At 40.9% G+C, this 17751-nt stretch overlaps 1 protein-coding gene across 2 annotated transcripts in view; it reads left to right on the plus strand.

The window, feature by feature from the left end:
• Window positions 1-17751, plus strand: part of MAN1A2 (mannosidase alpha class 1A member 2) — a 139599-nt gene that overhangs the window by 17746 nt on the left and 104102 nt on the right. For both annotated transcript variants that reach the window (XR_015704951.1, XM_009460543.2), the window contains exon 2: window positions 11081-11336. Coding sequence is in view for 1 of the 2 variants with exons in the window: in XM_009460543.2 (XP_009458818.2) it covers window positions 11081-11336 (256 nt within the window). In the remaining variant the exon portion in view is untranslated. The remainder of the gene's footprint in view (window positions 1-11080; window positions 11337-17751) is intronic.

Consider the following 17751-nt stretch of genomic DNA (forward strand, 5'->3'; position numbering starts at 1 on the left):
AGTGCCAGAGCTGGTGCGAGGTTGAGTAGGACCTTTCACTTGGCAATAGCTAGGTATTAATCAGCTTAAATACAGTGTGAAACTGTAGCTGGAGTCTCTTTTTCTGCTGCAAGCTGATATGTGTGAAACCCTGTCAAGGTATTTTTCTCTTCCTCTGATGCTGACCTACATAGTAACTGATAGCAGGAGGCCGCCATCCTCTGTTAGCTCAAGTGGTAGTCTCTTACGGATGCGAAGCTCCAACCTTACCATTTTGAATCACTGGGATGTTAAAATGATTGTCATAATTTTTAGTGACTGCTGCTGCTTCGTTTCCTTAAAAAAAACGCCCTCCTGCCCCCAAACACAATTCTATACAGCAGATGTCTTTTGGCACCCTGTTTTTCTTTTCTGGTGTCTTGAGCTCTGTCCTTAAGGTTGGTTACTTGACACTTTCAAAAATCAGCCAAGTGTTACTGCTCACAGTTGGTGTGTTTCAATTTTTTCTGATTGTTATTGGAAACTAAATAAAACTGGTTCTTAACAAAATAGAATCGAGTTAACTATATGAAAGGGGGTTAATACAAGTGTTTGCTTGTTAACTGTGTTGCTTGAAAAGTTTTCTTGGTCTGTTTTATGGTTTGCTTGGTCTTTTTTTCAAAACAAGAGTAGACCAGGAGTTATCTTCTTTCTATTGTTGTTCTTCCTGGACTCACATGTTTAGTGTGGGGTTTTTTTGGTGGATTTTTTTGGCAAACTCTTTTCAAGTATGTCTCCTCTTTAATTTTAGAGCAAGCTTATAATGTCCACGTGGAATGTCACGGAAGTGTTATCTGTCCTACCACGTGTGGAGAGGGAGGCTGTCCTGGTATATTCAGTATTTAATATGTTTATATTTAGCACTTCTATTGCAAGGAATTAATGCAGCTTTCTCTGTGACATTCCTACGTAGGGATTTCAGCTGGCCTTTGATATCTGCCGCAGGAGAGTTTTCAAGCTATATCTTGTGAAGGTAAACAGGTAAAAGCTCGTTCCTCTTTTGCCTGAACATTCTCTCATATATTGCTGTCCCTGTATCTCAGGTGAAATGTTAGGAAACTCTTCATAGCTTATTAGTTGAACTAATATCACGTGCTCTGTTATTGGGCCAAACTACCGGAACAAGAGCATGCGATAATGGATATACGTGCTAAGAAATTCCTTTTCTTCTTTACCATGTGAGGAAGCAGCAGGAAGAGGAATTTCTCAGCTGGCTAAGGCTCCTACCTAAAGCTTGTTCAATTTCTGGAGGCTATTTGGGTCCTCTCAATCACTCCTGAAGGTTTTCTGCATGGCTTCAGGAGCTTTTTTCCTCCTCTGGGAGTATCATGTGTGAAAGGGGGGATTTGTAAGTCTGGGGGCAAAGAAGATCAGGAAAGAAGGGAGAGCAAGGATGCTGTGTAATGTACATATGATTGGAGTTAAGTACGATGGTCGCATCATTCTTGTTTCTGTCCCCATCTCCTCCCAAAATTCCTGTGCAGACCTAAGGTGGTGAACCCAGCATCCCACCTTGGCACAACTCGGGCAGTGTAGCTAGTACGGAGGGTGAAGGAGTAGCAAGTCAGTACTGTAGCGCAAGCTTCCATAGAGCATATACTGAAACAGTTGCTGGTGTTGTACGAGAAGGGATCCATGATTCATTTTCTTTAGGTAAAAAAATTATGTAAGAATTATATTTAAAAACAAAAAAGCCCAAAACTTTCACTCCAGAGAATGTTAAAATGCTAAATAGCGTAGCAAGTGCTAATTCTGCGCTTGCACGTGCAACTTTAATGTGGCTCTTCATGTTGTTCAAAAGGGTGAGGATTAAGGTGTAGCGGAAACCTGTAATCTTCTTGGTTTTCAGGTGTTTGAATCTATTTTTTGAATCTAAAATCAGCCGCCTAGGTCTGGCTAATTTTAGGATTCTGTTTAATATTGGGCAGCTTAAGTAGGACTGTGGTTTTCTTGGGGAAAAAGCTGCCATCAAAGGGGGTTTGTTTTTATCATTGTGAAAAACGAGTGTATATATTTGATTTTGTATGGAATAAAGAAAAATAAGCAACCTTTGTAAAGACTGTAGCATGATGAGCTTTGGGTGGTAAGGAAGATGCAGTAATGCTTCAGACTGCAGCAACTTTTCTGGTATATGCCAAATCATAGAATGCACCACTCTTATTTTCCTTCTTGGCTTGTATTGCTAGGTTTGTCTCTTTGCCTTTTTTTTTTTTTTTTTTTTGGCCTATCGGAAACTTAGTTTTTGGCAGTAATAGTGGACTGGACATAAAATTTAAGAGCTCGATGCTGTGCAATGGGAGTGCTCTGGTTTCTTTTATTTCTGCTTGAGCATATGCTTCAGTATCTGATCCGTGCCATCAACATCAGCGGGACTGCTTTGTCCTCTGGGTAAATGTGCTTATTTGTAAAGAATCCGCCTTTAATAAGAAGCAGAGATGACGCACTGCTCTCACCTGAGAACCCAGTTCTGCATAACTGCTTTCTCATATCACAGGACCGGCTATGTATTACTCTGCCTTGATCAAACTGTCTTTTATACCAATAAATAATATAGCACGCATGATGTTTGTCCATAGACTTGATCCGTGGTGAGTAAAGTGTAAATACCCTGATACATTGCTATATACATATCTAAACTTGTACAACAGCTCTGTTTCCAGCTACCTAGAGTGATTTAGAGTAGAAAATTCTGTGGTTTGACATTGTTAATTGTAGCAGGCTTCTGCAGTTTGGAGTTGCAATTATCCTACTGTTTTTGGTGCTGTTTGAATCCCGCATCGAAATAAACTCTCCGGTTCCAGATGTTTGTTCTTACTATCTTGCTCATGTCTAACTCTATCCTACTCAATTCTCTTGTTCAATACTGACTTCTCTCTCTCTCTCTTATTCCTATAGTCTATGTGTATTTTTCACTCCTGCTTCTTGTAAGGTTCTTCCATCTTTATTACTTAAAATAAAAAAAAAAAAAACAAGCCCACATCTGTCTTGTTGGGGTACTAATAGGAAAGGAAGATCTGATGCTCCAGTCAGTGTGGTGCTGGGAGACAAGAAGCTATTTAAAATCCTTTTACACAGAGCAGGTAGCAACATTCTTCTCATTCAGGTTTCTTGATAAAACATGAAGAGATCCTAAATTTCATAAACTTTTAGTAAGATCTAGGCTTTTCAGTGTCCTTTTTTTAGAAGTAAGATTGATTCCTAAAAATATATATATTTTTTTTTTTCTTCTATATTACCATTGTAAGTGCTTTGACAATCAGATTTAAGACCTTGTTCTGCAGAGGCTTAATATTCTGCACAAAAGTAATTAGCTGCAGCTGTTAAATGAAGTTTCTTTAATCAGCAAAAATTCTGAAATAATGCCTACTTTTGATTATATGTTAGTGCCTTGAGGCAAATCTAATTGTATTCTCTTTTACATCGTATAAGCAGGAAGGAGCTAAATGAGATGTGTTTGATAGAGCTGTAGTGATTGAAAACTCTACACTGTTGAACTTTATACATCTATTGCTTTTCCTAACAAAGCGTTTCCGTACCTGAATGACACTAAGACACTAAAAACTGAATGAGTTTGCTTCTGTATAGTTGAAAACTTGTGTAAAGCGTTGTGTAATTTATATTTTTTTATTTGCTCCTCACTAATGAAAGTTGCGTTCATTGCTGTTGCAGTCTGAAAAACGTTGATCTGGTTCTTCTGAAAATCTCTTTCAGCTGATACCGTAACTACAAAACTAAGAAATTTCACGTAAGCTTGAAGTGCTTACGCAGTCTCTAGTGACCCTTCTTAGCGCTGACAAATGCCTGCCTGCTAATGTTGAACGCAACTGTTGGCGTGTTTTGTAGGAAACATCTACCTTTCTTCACTAGTAAAGCTTAAGCTGCCTGTACCAGCTGTGACAGCGCTTTCAGCTCCCAGGAAAGGCACCGACTTGAGCTTGGCACCCTCCTTTTTTGGGTTGGTGCTTGGGATTTACCTGGCTGCTGTAGGCAGGTGAGGAACAAATGCCTTTGCTGATGGGCACGGCACTTGACAGAACCTCCGGATGAATTTTGCCAGTTCTGTTCATGTTAACATTCGTAACAGAGGAAGCAAATAATTCCTGAAGGATGACCCCTTGCCGCATGTGTGGCTTTTTTTTTTTTCCCTTGAAGAGTTATACATTCTACATTTGATAGTGGAATCTGTACTGGTCTGTTCTTAACTGGAAGGTGTGTTTTGTACTTTTGTGAAAGAAAACAAGAGAGGTCTTGTACGTTAATGCCCTTTATTAATGAAGTATTTAATTGGGTGTATTACCTTATGTTGATTTATGAAGGTTCTGGCTATGTTCCAAAATCTTATAAAAGATACCTAGCAATACTAAGGAATTTTTTGGCTTTCAGTTTTGCAGAGGGCTTGCTCTTCATGCATAAGGGATGTGCTTCAACTCTCCACTCCCTTCTGCAAGTTCTGTGTGCCCATTCAATCTGTGTTTTTTTAAAATTCTCTCTAAATATATTCCCCAAGGGTTTTGCTTGTCCTCATTCCAGAGCTGCTTCCAAAGGCCCTGCCTAAATTACAAGACAAAGGAAAACAATTGGGTAGAGACGGATACAGGAGTAACAAGCAGCAGTGGCCTTTAATGATCAGCATGGAAATCCGTGAATTTAACATATCGGACATCTAGAAGTGGCCATGTTTTCTTTCTCTTGTGCCGAGAAAAATACATATAATGAATTACAGTTTTTGCAGGAGAAAAAAGACAGAAAGGCAATGTAAGGATGCAAGTAAAGTGGATGGTTTTCCTAACAGAATTGCTAGATGAACAGAACAAGATCAAGCTCCGAGGGCTTCTGGCTGTAGGGGTTAAGAAAGGCTGTGTTTAAAATACATGGAAACTAAGCAGAAGAGCTTAGGTGTAGTCAAGGTCTAGGAGATGGGAAGAATGCCCAGGCGCTGGCAATGTGGGCAACGGGGAAGTTTCCGCTGCGGACCAAAAGACGTGGGAGGAAGATTAAAAGTTAAGTTCCCGGTCATTTGGCTTGAAGGTGACAGCCAGCCATCGACGCGGAAATGTCAGGGACGGAGGTTTTGGTTTAGAGAAGGGAGCAGATCTGAAACAGGATCTGTGAGCTTCCATCATAGGAGAGTTTTTGCGAGCAGTGCTGAAGGTGGCTGAAGGCCCGGATTCTTGGTCTAAGATTTGACTGCAAAAGAGATCAATTAGGGACGTTATTTATTGCACAGAAATGGAAAGAAGTTTTGTTTGGAGGAGGTCTGCATGTAATTTAAGAGGGAGTATTTATGATTAAAGAAGAGTGCCTGTGCCAGCGAGTTAACTTTCTCCTCTCCCTAGCATGGGCCAAAGGAGTTGAATGATGGAAGTGAGGAGGGCTGGTGTTTGGAGCGGCGGCCGTGCCTTTGTAGAAGACCGAGGAAGCAAGCGAGCGGAGCCCAAGTTGGTACAAGTCATAGTAAAGGGAGGCAGGAAAGAAGCACGTGAAGAAGGTCAAGGGGAGGGGTAACGGCAAGAGGAACAGCTTCGGAAGCTGGGTGGAGAGGGATGAGAGGACTTGAATAAGGATTCTGTCCCACGTTCCCTGGGTGTGAGGAGCAGTACTCACGTCGTACGCAATTCTAACCACTTGCTAGAAATAACTTCTACTGTCACCTTTGCCTAAAGAAACCGCTCAAGGAATCTGCAATTTGGGTTAATTTTCTGGGCAATGAGGGGCAGGGTATGTATCTCCAGTGTCCTTGTGTGTCGTGAATGTGTATTCTCCATATACTAGGAGAACACGATGGGGTTGTAATATGTGCGGATGTTATAAAATCGTGTATGCTGCAAGATTGGAGGGAAGAGCAAATTTTGTAGTTAACATGTGAAATGTTTTTTTAGGCACTGACTCTCAAAGATATATATACACACAAACTTAAAAAAAAAAATAGTGCCTCTCCTTTTGTTTCACTGTGTCTCTGAAAGTAGCCTCTGGTTGAAGATTAAACTTGACAAAAGGGTAAAAGTTCAGAATTCCCACACAGGGATTTGTTTCTGGATGCCAGACTTACACAAATATTGATGTGCTTTAACAGTTCTTGCCTATCCATCTGCTGAAAATCCAAACGATAATAAACGGGTTGTCCTGCTACAGCGACCCAGTGCTCTGCTTTTTAGTCTGAGAGCACAGCTGCTGGTGGCCAGTTTTCCTTTCTTGACTCCGTTCTAATTTTCATTTCCTTTTTGATCTTGAGTCTTACGAAGAAGTTTGAAAGCATTTTTGGTTTTTTGCGGTTCGGTTTCGAAGGAGCCTGCTGTGTCACAGCCGATAGGAGAGACTTAAAACTCGTTGCCTTGGCAAGTGAAGCTGTGGTGGCCGTTAAGTTCAGAAGGCTCACTGCCGCGTGCGTGATTAAAGCGCGTGAAGCTTCGGTTAGTGATTCGGTTATCAGGTGTTACAATTTGTGGTCTTCTCGGAATGACGTTTAGACAGCTCACGGATGCTCTGAGCGCGCAGTGTTCCTGCATAAGCAGCTGCAATAGTTAGTTGCAGTGATTGTTTAAAAAACTCGCTCCTCTTTCTAGTTTCAGGTCCTAATTATTAGGTCTGTTGATGGTTCTTGCTGGTAAAAATAGTCTAATCACAGATTCTTTTAATAATATTGCTTGTTTTAAAGTAGCCACGGCTGTAGTTTCATGGTACTTGAACCTCTGTCTTGAGGCTTTAGAATGAGCTGTTGGGGTGACTAGAAGGAAGCAGCAGCTTTCTGTTAGGTAACGTTTTTGAAGATTTACTCAGAATACTCTGTATTTTAAGAGTTTGCTTATGTTGCCTAGGAGCGGGATGGGGCGGGTAGTTGGACAGGGAAACTGTTTGACACATTTTGGTGTATGTGTTTATGCTGGGATTCTTTCCAGTCTTATATTTTTAGATTGATCTTTTCTGAGGTCTCTTTTCTTTAACTCTGAGTATTTGAATGTAGTGCTATCTACATGCATTAAACTGTTGTTGGCTGTTTCTTATGCTGTATGGGGAGCTTGTTGGTCTTTGGGTGTGACTTCGGGGGCGTCAGCTGCTCCCACATTTCCAATCTCCTCGTTCTCTTAATTTTATTCTGTATTTTCACTTAGTTCTTGTTGCTTAAGAACTCAGAAGAAACGTGGTACTGGTATTGAGGGGTGTGATTTTTCTTCCATTAAGATCATATACGTTAATATATTTGGTAAAATATGTCTTCAGCTGGAATGTAGAATATGACATTTCTTGTAACTCGTGCTGTCCATCATTGGTAATTGCATAGAGAATATCTGCAGAAGAAGCTCTTGTACGATCTCCTATAAACTCTCTCAAATACCTGTTGACCTTTCTCTTCATCTTACTGTTTTCTTATGTTTGTCTCAAAATGTCACTTCCTGGAAGACTTGGAGCTGATCATACGGTTACTGCTAGAATTTTTCATCTCTATTGAGTCTCTGTATTTTCTTCAGACACTTAGGTATTCTGCTGGGTGACTGAAGGAAAGCAGACTGTCATTCAAACCTCCTTAATGACTCTAATTGGATTACAGTGCTGTAGGAATCAGCAGCTTTTGTATGTTTATACAGCGGTTCCTGCAGCGTAAACAGACGTGAGTTCAAAACTTGTTTTCCAATTTATGGCTGTTTCACGCAGTTTGAATCTAGAAATAGATGAAGCTGGTGGAGCCATGGAGCTTTTATTATTACTGTTGTATGCAGCGCCTGGGACTAACAATGAAAAGGCAAGGTAAAGGCAAAATCTTCATGGCACTCGAACTTGATGGTGCAAAATCGTGAAGGTGCGCAAAGCCCATCGCCAGTGACTCATTTGAGTGAGTCAGACTCACTATAACGACTCAAACATCGTTAATTGTTTTCACACAGGGGATCGTATTCGGGGACATGCATGTTAACCATGGGTTTTATCAAAAGCGTTTCTATTTAAGAAACACATTGTAAAGCACACTCATTGTAAAGCATCCTCTTCAAATTAGGTTAACGTGGATATGCCTTGAACATGTTTTTATTAAGGTCTGAGATACTTTGTTACCCTGTTTTTCTAAAAATTCAGATTTTTCAGTGATGGTCGATCCTTTGCAAAAAGAATTTCAATATCTATTAACAAAATGTTAGTAGATCTGGTAGACCTAGTTAGTAGGAAGAGGCTGTCACTTGCCTCCAGAAACTGAGTTTTGAAAATGAGAAATGTACCTCCAAAATATATTATCCCCCACGCTCAAGTATTTTGATTCTTAAACGTTCAGTACCGCTTCCCATTTCTCAGTCTCTGTAAGCCATCTCTTTGGCTCCTCTACAGCGTGCTGTCGGCTGGTGAGAACATGACTGTGGGGAACGACTTCTCCTTCTGGCAACCTCATTCTCATTCTCTCTAGCCGCATCTTGAGCAGAGCCCTCTGCTAGCCTTGGAAAAGCTTTTCCAGACTACAGATCTATGGTTTCACATCTTTCAGTTGATAGAAATTTTCAGCTGCTTTTGTTGCTGAATTGAGCGCGTTGCTGCCACAATAGAACGTGAGTGACTTTTACAGGAATATGGGAAAGTTATTTTCCCCCATAAACGGGTCATAGAAGAAGTAAAATTTATCCTAAATGGTATTACTTGTATTTTCTCTCTTTAGATTAGTCTTTTGCCACTTGGAAAGTTGTTTCTTTGCTCTGCAGTTGAGGGAGAGGAGGACTGTTACTGTTCAACAGTGGTAATGAGCCTGGATTTGACGGTCAAAGAGAGGAGCTCAGTCCTTCATTTTTTATTTTTTGGGAGAAATATGGATGTGACATGGGTCATATTGAGAAAAGCGGCTGAAGAACTTGAGTTTGAATGCCTTCCAGTCAGTGCATTAGTTGAAACCTTGCATTGTGTTTCTGGTACTGAAATATCGAAAGGTAATAATGCTACTATAATTTTTTTTAAAATGCAAACCTAATAGCACTTAAGAAGAATGTAAGGCCTGATAAAACACTCTTGGTGTAACAATGCATTTTGCTGAGAGCATTTCTGTTCTAGTGCCGTGGTTTTCCCCCGCATGCTACGCGAATTGGCCTGTAAACTGGGAAGTTATTTTCTGGATGACATCAAGCGATGTCAGGCTTCGCCAAATTGAGAATAAAACGTGCGCCTAAAAAAAGTCTCTATTTGAGCTTTTGAGCCTAAGCTAAAGACTGGAGCAAAGAGGTGTATGAATTTTAACTTAAAAATATACTGGATGGTTTTGAGCCCTGAGCAGTCAGGGCCAGTGCACTGGGGGTTCGAACTGTGGATTTCTGGAACGAAAAGCTTGATTTATTGCACTTTGACTTAAAATCAGCTCTCCTTAGGCAAAGGACTCTAACAGTCGTAAACCTTGCACAAAGTGGCCCTGTCCGGTGGGATTGCTCTGATGCTGTTTTGTCGTAACTCTGGGCAAGTTACTCCTTATTAGCTTCGTTCTTTGCTCTTTTTTTGTAAAGGTGAAGCAGTGCTCTATAATAAACGTGACGCGATCTTGACCAGTGAGATGAATAGAAACAGTTCTATTATACTTGCAAAGCTAGTAAGATCTGTCCGTATCCCCAAATATTCCAACACAGCACCCCAATGAGTTACTTAAAATTTGTTTGAATCTCTGGAAACATTATTGGTTTATCATAGACTTTGTCAAATATTTTTAATAACCTTTGTAGGAAGAGTATCCCAATTTAAATATGTAGATACGTTCCTATTTTTGTTGTCAGTGTTTGGTTAACAGTCGTCAATCTTGTGTTTATTTTTTTTCTGTAAACTTTGGATTGGCTTTTAATTGCAGTTGGACTAGATGGTCGCTGTAGGTCCCTTCCAGCTGAGCTCTTCCATTCTAATACTCGCGTATCAAATGGTCGGTGCTCCTTTTCATTGGTGCGTTTTCAGTATACTGGGAAAAACATGTGATATGGGTCAAGTGGCTCTGTTCCTCCTAAAAGCAGTTAGGCCAAGCTTGATATTTCTTACATGGCTTGCTGCTTGCCGCCTTTCCATTCCGTTATCCACTTTCTACTCCTTAATGCTCTTTGAGGAAAAAAGTGGTTTTGCCTGGGGGAGGCAACAGGGAGGGAGCGTGGCTTTTTGTAAGTAGTGCTTATTTTAAATCCCTACAACTATTTTGGCTTACATTATTCATTGAGCAACTCTATATTTTAAAGAAGCTTGAAAAGGTGGTGTTATATTGACTCTGACGTGTATCTTCCTGATGCCTTGGAATATTTTAGGACCGGATTGGGCCATTTTTGTCTGTTGTTTGAATAACATCTTGTTTAACCCAGGCTTTAAAACAGCGCTCTTCATTTTGTGTGCGAATCTCAAAACTTCTACTGATCATTAAAGATCATTAGGGAAGATTGTGCTTAGAACCAAGATGATGTTGGTTTTGTTGGCAGTGAGTTTCAAAATCATGCTTTTCTAAAAGCTCTTACGTTCCTGAATGGCTTTATAATTAACTCTGCATTTAACTTGTGAGGTTTATGGACCGTACTGATTGGAACAATGAGTTCTGAATTCAAGACAAAACATGCCGCGGTGGCGTTTGCAACTCTTGCAGCTCACACCTCGTTGCTAATAAAAGGAGTGGCTGCAATTTTTTTTTTGTAGTGGTTACTTCAAATCTTGACTAGTTGTGTGCGATGTATTTATTGTGCAGAAGGCGAGTAAAGGCCCTTCTGATTTTTATTTTTTTTTAAACTGAATGATTGCTAGATGTGCCTCTGCACGCATCCTGTAGTTGAAGTACAGGGTGTAGAGCTTCTCCTCTCTAAATTCTTGAGCAGACAAGCAAAGGTGCTGAGATATAATCTAGGAAACCCCGATGATACATTTTTCTACAATAATGTTGCTGGTGGGTGCGCTGGTTTACTTTTGGGGTTCATGGCAAAAATAGCGTAGGATTGTGCACTAACATAATTCAGTAAACTTGTCTGAATCATTAGAATTACTTAGAGTAAACCAACTTGGGATGTGGCTTCTGTTTTGAAGCTGCAGTTTGTTTATAACAATGTGTTTTTAGTACTGAGATGCTGACTAGCATTTGTGTCTCTAGAGAAGAAGAGGAACGTCTGAGAAATAAGATCCGAGCAGATCATGAAAAGGCTCTGGAAGAGGCTAAGGAGAAATTGAAGAAATCACGTGATGAGATTCAAGCTGAGATTCAGACAGAAAAGAACAAAGTAGTGCAAGAGTTGAAAAAGAAAGACAGCAAGCCACTGCCCCCTGTTCCTTTACCAAATCTTATAGGCATAAACAGTGGAGAACCAGCAGACCCGGATATCCGAGAGAAGAGGAACAAAATTAAAGAGGTAAAGATGATGATGATGATGTGGTCCTACCCATTCTTGTATCTGATAGCAGTTATTTATATGGCATTTAGTTGCTGTTATTTATATTGAAAAGAAAAACAGGACTACCAATCTTTTTAATAAACAGTAGGCTAAAAGTGCACATCAAGTATTAATGAACGTCAGCGTTATTGCATGTTTTTTCCTGGTGTTGGGGTGTTAATACTTCACTGAATAACAACTTAGAAATGATTTTAAGGATTTCTTCAACTTGGTGGTGTGGGTTCAAAGTGAGTTTGTCATTAACACATGGAACAGCAACAAGTGCATCTTTAAAGCAGAGTCTGACTTTGTCAGGTTCCATTCAAAGAATGGGATGTGTTAGGGTGTCACAAGATATTTTTAAATGTTTAACAAGTGGATTGAAAAGATAGGGAAAAATAATGACCTGCTGCTAAAATTTGCATATTACCAAGTTATCGCATTCTTTTCGAAACAAGTTTTAAATGGGTCTAAAAAACTAAGAGTTTAAGTAGATTGCCTCATTTACCTGTAAAACATTCACACTAAGGTGATGGCTCAGGCTTTTAGTTCTGTGGCAGCTTATGCTATGGGAAGTGCTGTTTCTGCTCTCATCCTTTCCACTCCTGCTTGGCCGTGAGATTCCTTGCCTCCTTTTGCCCTGGTAATGCCCATTTCCTATTATTATCGCCAGGCATTTTTCTGAGTCTGTACTTCTAACTAGTACGGCAGAAACATTGTACAGCCTTCTTTTTCCTTCCTGCAGTCTGGTTAGTTTTACGCTTAAAAATTGGGTTAGCAAGCAGGAGTGGCTCAGGCCAGAGGTAGACAAGCTCTGTAATTAAAGAACATCCAGGACCACAGCACTTAGTAGTTACATCAGCTAAACCTTCTTTTAAATTGTAATCTGAGTTTAGTTGGCTCATAAAACCAAACAAAAATAAGTCAGTCATACACCTGTCCTTGTAATAGGGAGGAGTTGCAGCTGGAGTATGTGCCATGCTGTGGTCAGATCACCCACGTTGGAGTTTTACTGTGAATATTAATGATGACTAGCTGAAATCCACTCTTATCAAATAATGAACAACTGCTTATGATACATGAGTGATACAGCATGGAGCTATATCGCTATTTGAATCTTTCAAGTAGCAAACCCTTCCCTGGATGGTGTCCCTTTTTCTGTTGGTGACTACTGCAGAAGCACTTTTGACTGAGAAGTTGTATATGGAATATTGGACCCCCTTTTAGCCTGCTTGGTTAGGGCTGTTTCCCAAAGGACAGCACTGAATTGTGGATTTCAAAAGGCTCTACTGCTTTTCAAAACTGTGTCCTCAAACATTTTCAGTGAGAATATACAAAGAACCTTGCTTTTCAAAATGTCTTCTGAAGGGTGAAGATGAACGGTGAATGGTATGGTCATGTAGTTGTCGACACTTCTTAATTTTAACTACAGTTTACTGTCTTTAAATACCTTTGAATTTGCCACTGATGGATTTAGTGGGTAGAATAAAATTGAGTTGACCAAGTAGTGTGAAAGTACTGAGCACAGCTAACAGTGAAGAACTACCTGGAAGAAATAATCAACTAGAGTTCCTGTAGATCAAGCCTAGAATTGGAGGCGGGGGTAAAAATTAGTATTTGCATTTCCGAGGTTGTTTTGTCAGAATGTAGACTACGAGAGATGAGAAGCTATACGTTAATACAGAATGGCAATTTTCTTGGTGGCATGGATAAGTAGTAAAATTTGGACACTTCTTGCTGATCTAAACCTGAAGACAGAAATTTGTGAGTAAGGAATCCAGTGTAGTTTAACTATTAGCTCTGGGGATCCTTAACTGCAGTTGCGACAAATCCCATGCTGTAAAAGGCTTACTGCTTTTGTGGTGATCAGCCTATGTGTGAATCACTGACAAGCTGGTTTTTTATTGCATAACTCGTTAATGGCTCCTGTTGTGGCTTCTGAAGCGTAGCTTTTCATAGCCAGACCAAAGATTTTTATGGGACTACGTATTAGGTGAGCGGATGCTTCTGTTAGATTATCCTACCTTTGTACTGAACCGTCTTCAACAGTGTGACCACTGTGCTTGAGCAGTCCAGGATCGTAGTAGCGTGACTGAACTTTGTCTTCTGTTGTGTGAAATGCCGTCCTTGAGTCAGTCTTGTTAGTACTGTAGCTATCAGGTGGTCTCCAGAATTTTTAGATTCTTTGATGTAGGGCAGCAGATCATCACTTCTACAGCAAGATGCCTGAAGGGGTAGAATACAGGAATATAGTGAGAATGGACAAATGATCATGCTGAAGAACCCATTGTTGGTGCATTGTCCTTTTGATTTGGCTGCTGTGTCTAATTCTAGATTTTGGCATCTGCTATATTGCAATGAATGTAACGTGGCTGAGATAAAACATATATCAACAGTGTCAGATGAATAATGTTTTGCCTGAAACCTGTTTCTGACAGTATTGGATGTATCACAGAAGGCTGCAGTGATTCCAGAGATGCAAAGTGCATTTTGAAATATGCATCATCGCCGAGGTCTTCTCTCACTGTTTTGTGTAACCAGTGCAGACTAATACAAATAGTCTTCATTGATAAGATAGAGACTTAGCAAACAAAAGAACGGGTTCTAGGAGACAGTATCTCTAACGTAGGTCTACACCTAGGTCGTGTAGTATTTCTGACACGCAAGACATGGTTGCCTGGATTGAGACCAAAAAAATAGCACGGGGAAGCTGCTGGCTGTTTGGAGGCTGCAGAGCTGGCTTCGGAATTCCAGGTGGTCCTGAGAAGGCATTTGGCTCATGCTTTGGTGTCCTTGGAAGGGTCCTGATGCATATTTGAGGAACTTCACTCTCTCAGAACAGCTTTAGACTGCTTAAATTCACAAAACGAATGAATTTATACAGCCTATTTTGCCTAGTGTCAAATGGTGAAAACCCATGTAGAATTGGGCTGCATGTTGTAGCATGCACATGGCTCTTTACAATTGGGAGAGAGACTGGAAAACTTTCAAACGGGGGTCTTGTTTCTATCATTTTTACAGAAAATGTATTACTACTTTTTCTTTGCAAAGAACAGCTTGGTGGAGTCTCTTTTTTAACAGCTCTTTGCCTAAAAAGTGGTTTTGCAGTATTTAAATATTTTAAAAATACTTTTTTTTTTAAAGTGCATATAAAAGTAAAAGGAAGTTGTGTAATGCTCTTAAATGCTTTACACAAAGCTCTCTTGAAAGCTTTATATAATAGGAAGGTTTACTGAGCGCAGGGAGGGAGGCTTCTGAAGGTCACAGAATAAATCAGGAGCAACGTCTGCATCTCTTGGTTTTGTTTTTGTCTTTGGTTCTGATATTTATATTTAGTGCTACATTGTATTCTCCATTTTAACTAATTCACAGAATTGTATAATTTGTCTGTATTCTTCTAACAAGCTATTAATTTAGTTATTTCAATAAGGACTATTTGAGTTGGCCAATTATTTTACATGCACGGTAACAACTTTGAGAAGTAAAGGTTTTCCACCTGCTTACTGTCCATGCTTTATAGCACTTCTCTAGTATATTAGCTTGTTTTTCTGGCTTTTAAAAAATGCTATAGTTTTTAATTAACTAGTATTTGAAGAATAAACACATTCTGAAAATTATTCTTGCCGCTACACTTTAGCTTTGTATTAATATTTTAGTGATTTTTTTCATACTAAGTAAAAGATGAGAAAATGGTTTTATAAGAGGATAGAGGTAATTTGTATAATTTTCCAAAGAGATTTTTAAGATGTGTCTTTTTATTGTGGTTAATGCAAAGAAATCAAGACCAAACTCATCTTTTGGAAGTCAGTGGCTTCCTTTCCAAGTTAAATTAGATATAAATTGCATGAGCACTAGGAGTTTTCAGCACTTAATTTCCATTATTATGTCCTTTGAATGGTGTTCAGAATATTAATTTTTTTCTGTGGTTTAAGTGTAATCATTACAGATAGTGCATTTTTTTAAAATGAGTTTTGTTTCCTTGAGGAGTTAAATTTTACCCAGTTAAATAAGGAAAAGGTTTTTTTTATTGTTCTTTTCACCCTACTCAAGGTTCAGGTTTGATTTCATATAAGCCTAAGATTTTGCAAGGTTGCCTTATCACCAGCATTCATTTCAGATACTCATTAAAATAGAGTATTTCACCCAATAATAGTACTAATCCCATGCAGAATATTGTCTCTCTATATACATTTATATATGTATACACACCTTGTTCTAAACATTTAAATATTTATTTTGAGGTCTTGGGCTGTTGAAGTCCCGAGGTCTTGGGCTGTTGAAGTCATGGATGTATAGGTTTTACATACAAGTCGGTATGTATTGTATTATGTAGAGCATCGTTTTTGCGTTCATACTGACTGCAGAGCTCTGGGGGCGATTGCCAGGAACCCAGGGGCGTGGGTAGTGGTCTCCTTGATCCCCCCAGTTAGGGGAAAGGGTGTGAGGAGGAGGGCACTGGCAATGCACATCAGCAGTTGGTTGTGGAGCTTGTGTTGGCAACGGGGTTTTGGGTTCTACAACCATGGGACCCTGTTTGCAGGGTCTGCCTGGGAGAGGTGGGATCCTCCTCACTGAGGCAGGACAAAGGCATCCTTGCCAGCAGGATGGCTGAGGTCCCTCTGGGTCCGATCCTGTTCAACATCTTCATTAATGGTCTGGATGAAGGGACAGAATATACCATCAGCGAGTTTGCTGATGACAAAAGTGGGAGGAGTGGCAGACGCACCAGAGCATCGTGCTGCCGCCCAGAGGGACCTCAGCAGGCCGGAGAACCGGGCTGACAGGGACCTCGTGCAGTTCAGTGAGGGGAAGTGCAGAGCCCTTCACCTGGGGAAGAACAACCCCATGCACCAGTATATGCTGGAGGCCAACCAACTGGAAAGCAGCTCTGCAGAAGAGGACTTGGGATGCCAAGCTGAACATGAGCCAGTGGTGTGCCCGTGCAGCAGAGGCAGCTGATTGTATCCTGGGCTGCGTTGGCAAAGTACTGCCAGCAGGGAAGCTTCCCCTCTACTCAGCACTGGCGCGGCCACGCGTGGAGTGGTGTGTCCAGTTCCGGGCTCCCCAGTATGAGAGACACATGGACATACTGGAGGGAGTCCAATGAAGGGCCACAAAGGTGGTTAAGAGACTCGAGCATCTCACCTGACGAAAGGTTGAGAGCTGGGACTCTCCTGGAGAAGAGAAGGCTCAGGGGATCTTACCAGTGTATATGACTACCTGAAGGGAGGGTGCAAGGAGGACAGAGCCAGGCTCTCGTCAGTGGTGCCCCGTGGCAGGAGAAGCAGCAAAGGTACAAATGGAAAGCCAGGAGGTTCCATCTGAACATCGGAAACCCTTGTTCACTGTGACCAAGCGCTGGAGCTGGTTGCCCAGGTAGGTTGTAGAGTCTCCCTTCTTGGAGACGGTCATAAGATGACCAGACATGGACCTGGGCAGCCTGCTCCAGACTACCTTGCTTGAGCAGGGAGGCTGGAGCAGGTGACCTCCAGAGGTCCCTTCCAAACGCAACCGTTCTGTGATAGGTGATGTTTGGTGGTTAAGCCTGCCAGCTGGAAGGCGGCTTCTCCAGAATGTTACACAAGTGCAGTTAAATAAACTTCAGAGTGAAATAGTTTTTATGTTCTAGGTTTCAAAGATAGACTGGAAAATCGGGAGTTCTCTGGAGCTGCTGTTCCACTGCTGGTTCTGTATTTGCTGTGACAGGCAGTCAGGTAATTAGGCAGTGCTAATTGTACAGAGACTTTTTTTAATTCAGCTCAAAGGAGGTGTGGTGTTCACACCAATAAGCTGGAGCTGTGAAGTGACGGAAGCTGCTGGCTGTATCGTGCTTGCTGCTTGTGCAGTTTAAAAGCTGTTATGTTTAACGAGGTGGGAGAGCAAGGGGATATTACTTTACGATTTCAACACAGCGAAATTTTGGTTCTGTTCCTGATTGTCATGGCTTTCTGGTAAAAAGAAAAAGTAGAGAAAGACATTTAAGCAAAAGCTGTTGTGAAATGGGCATCCAGGGAGCACAGGGGCCACGGGTAAAGATCGCTTGCTACGTCCGGCACCTGCAGAACGAGTCGCCGTGAGGTTTGGATGCTTTGCACAAGGGAGGCCCAAGGTGTGGGCCGGGAAGCTGGGGATGTTCTGGCTTGAGTTCTTTTGCCAGTGAACTCACTGTGGCCTTCAGCAAAACTTGCAGGGTATCCTCTTTTACAATATGACTTCTAATGTGTTACCTCGTAGAAGGGAAGGCAGGAAGATAATTTATTGAATATTAGTGGAGGCAGTTTTGGAAATTGAAACGTGCCAAGAAGAAAAGTGATTAAAGTGTGTTTTCGTCATGGTCTCTGGATGATGCTCAAGAGGCTGTTTAATAATGTTGAGAAGTAACAGGTTGTTTTAT

The sequence above is a fragment of the Nipponia nippon genome, unplaced genomic scaffold (assembly GCF_047370975.1).
Source record: "Nipponia nippon isolate SJK-2023a ecotype South Korea unplaced genomic scaffold, ASM4737097v1 scaffold_2, whole genome shotgun sequence".
Classification (NCBI taxonomy): domain Eukaryota; kingdom Metazoa; phylum Chordata; class Aves; order Pelecaniformes; family Threskiornithidae; genus Nipponia; species Nipponia nippon.